Here is a 7,500-nt window from a genome sequence, read left to right on the forward strand (position 1 = left end):
ACTCACTCAGTACGGCCAGTCCTCTCTTCTCCTCTACACAGACCCCTCGGATGTTCAGTGGGTGTCTGAATGACCCAACCTTTAGCCTCCGTCGTCAGAATTGTGGTATTCTCTGTCAACATTCACCTCTTCAGTATAAGAGCCTTCCGCTTGATGATGGTAATTGGGTTGAAACGCTGTTAACGTCGTCCCTTTCGCCGTTCGTATGGAGAGAGTTAAAGACAGTCGGCGTTAGGGTGGTTCGCAAAGGCCAACTGGCCCCCAAGGCTGCAGCACTAAGAGCCAGTACATTTTGCCTCCTAGTTTGAGAGTCATAGTCCTTCACAAAAGACTGAGCTGTAAATGATTTCCCACTGCAATGGAGAAACCATTGATAACAAGAGCTCACACTTTGCTGTTGCACACACACACACACACACACACACACACACACACACACACACACACACACACACACACACACACACACACACACACAAGAAATCCATCTTCTTGATGGTTTAAATAATCTTTAATTATTCAACAATACACATGATTACAATGCAATGAATGACAAAAGAGCATCAACAAGCTTAAAGCTTATACCATCTTCTTGATCATTGTATCAAATATAAAACCTAAAGGCAACAATTTTTAAAAGATATTCAAAATTCGAATAACACAGGAAATATTCCCAGTCAGGTGATGCTAACAGATGATGAATATATACAAACAAGATTAGGAAAATTTGTTTATGAATGCTGCTGCAATTTATTGCATTAACTGATTGATTAATTGTGCGTTTTTCATTCATTCATTCACCATTGCACTTGTGTCTTATAAACCTTAAGGTTTCATGACAATAAAATCTATTCTATTCTATTCAACATACCTGTGGTCGGGGTGACGCTGACCTCCCCCAAGGAGTACTGGACGGTGACGTCATCGTTGGACAACCCTTTCCCCGCCACGTGCACCCACACAGCGTGTAGCCCCGTCACCAGAGGAGGCAGGAGGACACTGAGCTCGGTGACGCTGCTGGTGGAGCCCGTGACGCTGACGACGGTCACCTCCACCACCTCCTCCCCACCCACCGTCACCCTGTTGTCAGAGGAGACAGGGGAGAACCCCTCCCCCGTCACCACCACCACGTCCCCCGAGGACACACCCTCGGAAGGCTCCACGCTGAGCACCACAGGGCTGGCGGCTTCGGAGAAGGTGAAGGTCAGGGTGGGGAGGAAGGTGCTGACGACCCCGCCGCCTTCTGACGTCACCTGCACCGCCACCTCCCCGGCCGCGTGGGCGGGCGTCACGCACTTGATGACGTCGGGCGTCCGTGACGTCACCGCGCAGCTAAGGCCGTCAAGGGTGACGAGGAAGGAGGAGGGGGAGGAGGAGGGGGAGGAGGAGGAAGAAGAGGAAGAGGAGGAGGGAGAGGAGGAGGGGGAGAAGGAAGGGGAGGAGGAGGAAGAGGAGGTGGGGGAGGAGGAGGAGGGAGAGTGGGAGGGGGCAGAGGAGGGAGAGGAGGAGGGGGAGGAGGAGAGAGAGAAGGAGGAAGAAGAGGAGGGGGAAGAGGAGGAGGCAGAGGAGGAGGGGGAAGAGGAGGGGGAGGAGGAGGAGGGAGAGGAGGAGGGGGCGGAGGAGGGAGAGGAGGAGGGGGAGGAGGGGAGAGAGAAGGAGGAAGAGGAGGAGGCAGAGGAGGGGGAAGAGGAGGAGGCGGAGGAGGAGGGGGAAGAGGAGGGGGAGGAGGAGGAGGAAGAGGAGGAGGGGGAGGAGGAGGAAGACGAGGAAGAATAGGATGCGGAGGAAGAAGTGGGGGAGGAGGAGGACGAGGAAGAAGAGGAAGAGGAAGAGGAAGAAGAGGAAGAAGAAGAGGATGTGGAGGAAGAAGAAGCGAAGGGTAAAGAGGCCAAGCCGAAGCCAAGACCGGTGATGGTGAGGAGGGTACCCCCGTGAACGCTGCCCTCCTGGGGGGAGAGGTGGATGAGGAGGGCCGGGAAGGTGACGGTGGGGGACCTCCCTCCTCCTCCTCCCCCTCCCCCTCCTCCTGCTGCTGCTGTTGTTGTTGTTGCCCGGCCTTTGCCCAACACGTGCACCTGTGGGGCAACACAGAATGTTGTGGTGTGGTGTGGTGTGGTGTGGTTCGTGGTGTGGTGTTGTGTGGTTCGTGGTGTGGTGTTGTGTTGTGTGGTGTTGTGTGGTTCGTGGTGTGGTGTGGTGTGGTGTGGTTCGTGGTGTGGTGTGGTTCGTGGTGTGGTGTGGTGTGGTGTGGTTCGTGGTGTGGTGTGGTGTGGTTCGTGGTGTGGTGTGGTGTGGTGTGGTTCGTGGTGTGGTGTGGTTCGTGGTGTGGTGTGGTTCGTGGTGTGGTGTGGTGTGGTTCGTGGTGTGGTTCGTGGTGTGGTGTGGTTCGTGGTGTGGTGGTTCGTGGTGTGGTGTGGTTCGTGGTGTGGTGTGGTTCGTGGTGTGGTTCGTGGTGTGGTGTGGTGTGGTGTGGTGTGGTGTGGTTGGTGGTGTGGTATGGTTCGTGGTGTGGTGTGGTGTGGTGTGGTGTGGTTCGTGGTGTGGTATGGTTCGTGGTGTGGTGTGGTGTGGTGTGGTGTGGTCTGGTGTTGTGTGGTTCGTGGTGTTGTGTGGTTCGTGGTGTTGTGTGGTTCGTGGTGTGGTGTTGTGTGGTTCGTGGTGTTGTGTGGTTCGTGGTGTTGTGTGGTGTGGTTCGTGGTGTTGTGTGGTTCGTGGTGTTGTGTGGTTCGTGGTGTGGTTCGTGGTGTGGTGTGGTGTGTTCGTGGTGTGGTGTGGTGTTGTGTTGTGTGATGCTGTGTGGTGTGGTGTTGTGTTGTGTGATGCTGTGTGGTGTGGTGTTATTTGGTGTTGTTGTGTGATGCTGTGTGGTGTGGTGTTGTGTGGTGTGGTGTTGTGTGGTGTGGTGTTGTGTGGTGTGGTACTGTGTTGTGTGATGCTGTGTTGTGTTGTGTTGTGTGTGTGTGTGGTGTTGTGTGGTGTTGTGTGGTGTTGTGTGGTGTTGGGTGATGCTGTGTTGTTTGATGTTGTGTGGTGTGGTGTTGTGTGGTGTGGTACTGTGTTGTGTGATGCTGTGTGATGCTGTGTTGTGTGATGCTGTGTTGTGTGATGCTGTGTGATGCTGTGTTGTGTGATGCTGTGTGGAGTGGTGTGGTGTGTCACGTGGAGTGGTGTGTCGTTCCGTGACGTGTTGAATCGCATTGTGCTGTGTTGCATTGCGTTACAATGCAATACAATACAATACAATGCATATGTTATGCAACACAACGCAAAACAACGCAACACACCACACCACACACCACACCACACACCACACCACACCACAACGAACTGTACCTGTGGTACATGCGAGCCAGCGGGGACCCCGCTAACGCTGCACACCACTTCACCGTCGCTGACAGCCAGCACCTCACAGTCCACGCCACCTAACGTCACGGTGACGTCAGCGGCGCTGGAGCCAAACCTCTCCCCGCTGACGGTGACGGTGACGGGCGACGAGCTGTTGATGACGTCAGGGGTGACGTCACTGATGACCGGCGTGAGGGAGGCGGCGTAGGTGAAGCTGCAGAAGGTGCTGTCGTCACAGAGGACTTGTTCACCCTCTAGTGTGACATCGAGACTGACTTCCTGCGACGAGAAGGTAACAACACAAAGCCTGTACAACAAGGTAACAGCATCTGTACAACAAGGTAACAACACAAAACATGTACAACAAGGTAACAACATCTGTACAACAAGGTAACAACATCTGTACAACAAGGTAACAACACAAAACATGTACAACAAGGTAACACCATCTGTACAACAAGGTAACAGCATCTGTACAACAAGGTAACAACACAAAACATGTACAACAAGGTAACAACATCTGTACAACAAGGTATCAACACAAAACATGTACACCTAGGTAACACCATCTGTACAACTAGGTAACAACACAAAACATGTACAACAAGGTAACACCACCTGTACAATAAGGTAACAACACAAAACCTGTACAACAAGGTAACACCATCTGTACAACAAGATAACACCATCTGTACAACAAGGTAACAACACAAAGCCTGTACAACAAGGTAACACCATCTGTACAACAAGGCAACACCATCTGTACAACAAGGCAACACCATCTGTGCAACAAGGTAACACCATCTGTACAACAAGGCAACACCATCTGTACAACAGGGTAACACCACAAAACCTGTACAAGGTAACACCATCTGTGCAACAAGGTAACACCATCTGTACAACAAGGTAACACCACAAAACCTGTACAACAAGGTAACACCATCTGTGCAACAAGGCAACACCATCTGCACAACAAGGTAACACCATCTGTACAACAAGGTAACAGCATCTGTGCAACAAGGCAACACCATCTGCACAACAAGGTAACACCATCTGCACAACAAGGAAACAGCATCTGTGCAACAAGGTAACACCATCTGTACAACAAAGTAACACCATCTGTACAACAGGGTAACACCACAAAACCTGTACAACAAGGTAACACCATCTGTACAACAAGGTAACACCATCTGTACATCAACCTAACACCATCTGTCAAACAAGGTAACACCATATGTACAACAAGGTACCACCACAAAACCTGTACAACAAGGTAACAAGGTATCAACAGTAACAAACCTGTACGTCAGTAACAAAACCAGTACATCAATAACAAAACCTGTACGTCAGTAACAAAATCTGTACATCAGTAACAAAACATGTACGTCAGTAACAAAACCAGTACATCAGTAACAAAACCTGTACGTCAGTAACAAAACCAGTACATCAGTAACAAAACATGTACGTCAGTAACAAAACCAGTATATCAGTAACAAAACATGTACGTCAGTAACAAAATCTGTACATTAGTAACAAAACCTGTACGTCAGTAACAAAACCTGTACGTCAGTAACAAAACCAGTACGTCAGTAACAAAACCTGTACGTCAGTAACAAAACCAGTACATCAGTAACAAAACCTGTACGTCAGTAACAAAACCTGTACGTCAGTAACAAAACCAGTACATCAGTAACAAAACAAGTACGTCTGTAACAAAACCTGTACGTCATGTAACAAAACCAGAACATCAGTAACAAAACCTGTACGTCATGTAACAAAACCAGTACATCAGTAACAAAACCTGTACGTCAGTAACAAAACCAGTACATCAGTAACAAAACATGTACGTCAGTTACAAAATCTGTACATTAGTAACAAAACCAGTGCATCAGTAACAAAACCAGTACGTCAGTAACAAAACATGTACGTAATGTAACAAAACATGTACGTCATATAACAAAACCAGTACGTCAGTAACAAAACCTATAACACTATATTATATATATATATATATATATATATATATATATATATATATATATATATATATATATATATATATATATATATATATATATATATGATAGTCAGTCGTGTCCGACTATGACCATCAGAACAGCAGAGGAGGCAACTGCTGTTCCGACTATTTGGGCTAGAATTTGATTATAGTGGAGAGTGTCTTGCCCAATTTACATCCCCACTCTCTCGGCAAAGAGGGTTTTAGGACAGTTGGCGTTGGGATGGTTCCCAAAGGCCAGCTAGCCCACAAGGCTGCAGCACTTAGAGCCAGTGCAATTTTGCCTCCTAGTTTGAGAGTCATAGTCCTTCACAAAAGACTAAGCTGTAAATGATTTCCCATTGACTGGAGACACCATTGATAATACAGCTCTCACTTTGCTGTTGGTGCAAATGTAAACTTATGTCCTACAACATTTGTGACGGGCGCAATAGCCGAGTGGTTAAAGCGTTGGACTGTCAATCTGAGGGTCCCGGGTTCGAATCACGGTGACGGCACCTGGTGGGTAAAGGGTGGAGATTTTTACGATCTCCCAGGTCAACATATGTGCAGACCTGCTAGTGCCTGAACCCCCTTCGTGTGTATATGCAAGCAGAAGATCAAATACGCACGTTAAAGATCCTGTAATCCATGTCAGCGTTCGGTGGGTTATGGAAACAAGAACATACCCAGCATGCACACCCCCGAAAACGGAGTATGGCTGCCTACATGGCGGGGTAAAAACGGTCATACACGTAAAAGCCCACTCGTGTGCATACGAGTGAACGCAGAAGAAGAAGAAGAAGAAGTCCTACAACAAGGTAGCGACAAAGTACCCACCCCAGAGCCTCCGCGCGGAGGTGTGAGACAGGTGACCTGGCTGTAGGACTGACTCTGAATGCCGCACTGTACCCCGTTCATCGTCACCTGTATGCATCACACAGCAACAAAAACAACACATAACAACAAGAGAGGCAAGGCCTTCAAGACTCACTTGTGATAAATTAAGTCCCCTAGCATTAATTACAGAGTAATTTTCCTTTTTTACTACCTGCACCAAAATGTTTGCAAAATAAATAAAAATTCCGTGCTTAGCAAAAGAAGTTCCTGTTTGAACAAAAAATGATAATAATGACTCCTCTTGTTGTTGTGTCAGAATAAGACGTCAAAGTGCCAAGTTTAGAGAATACAAAAAATATAGATATAACAGTAAATGCAGTTTGCATGTAATTAGGCTTCTTTTTAAAAAAAAATTTGTGCCCATCCCCAAGGTGCAATATTGTTTTAAACAAGATGATTGGAAAGAACTGAATTTTTCCTATTTTTATGCCAAATTTGGTGTCAACTGACAAGAAATGTTAAGTTTACCACGGAACACAGACACACGACACACACACACACACACACACACACACACAGACACACGGACACACACACACACACACAGACAACCGAACACCGGGTTAAAACATAGACTCACTTTGTTTACACAAGTGAGTCAAAAATCATATCATTCACACTGCCAGTTACCTGTGTCCATTTCAGTTTTCGATCAAACAGTAACAGTCATTGATCAGTAGGTGTTGCTAATCAATCGGTCAGTCAGAACAAAGAACAATCGATAAGTTATTACAATTATCAATCTAACATTTACCGCACACGGGAAAAGAATATACATTGTATGCCACCTGTAACATCACAAAAAGGAAAAAAAAAAGAAACTTATAGAGAAAAGAAGAAGAAAAGAAGAGAAAGTGGCAGCCGCAGCAGCAATACTAGTAGTAAGTAGTAGTAGTAGTAGTACTAGAAGAAGGAGAAGAAGAAGTAGTAGTTGTAGTTTTCAGTTTCAGTTTCAGTTGCTCAAGGAGGCGTCACTGCGTTCGGACAAACCATATACGCTACACCACATCTGCCAAGCAGATGCCTGACCAGCAGCGTAACCCAACGCGCTTAGTCAGGCCTTGAGAAAAAAACAAAAAACAACAAAAAACACACAAAAAAACAAAAACAAAAACAACAACAACAAAAAAAACAACAAATAAAACAACGGGGGAATAAATAATAGATAAGCTTACATAAATAAATAAATAAATGAATAATAATTATAATATAGAAAAAGGTAGTAGTAATAATAATAGTAATACTAATAAAATGATAAA

The 7,500-nt window shown here is 46.5% G+C and overlaps 1 protein-coding gene across 1 annotated transcript in view; it reads right to left on the reverse strand.

Moving 5' to 3' along the window:
- LOC143277601 (fibrocystin-L-like) overlaps positions 1–7,500 on the reverse strand; it is a 95,871-nt gene that overhangs the window by 66,132 nt on the left and 22,239 nt on the right. Inside the window, 4 exon segments of the mRNA XM_076582477.1 lie at positions 872–1,295; positions 1,890–1,997; positions 3,334–3,624; positions 6,182–6,268. Of these exon segments, the coding sequence (XP_076438592.1) occupies positions 872–1,295; positions 1,890–1,997; positions 3,334–3,624; positions 6,182–6,268 (910 nt within the window).

This window comes from Babylonia areolata, chromosome 34 (genome assembly GCF_041734735.1).
Source record: "Babylonia areolata isolate BAREFJ2019XMU chromosome 34, ASM4173473v1, whole genome shotgun sequence".
Classification (NCBI taxonomy): Eukaryota; Metazoa; Mollusca; class Gastropoda; order Neogastropoda; family Buccinidae; genus Babylonia; species Babylonia areolata.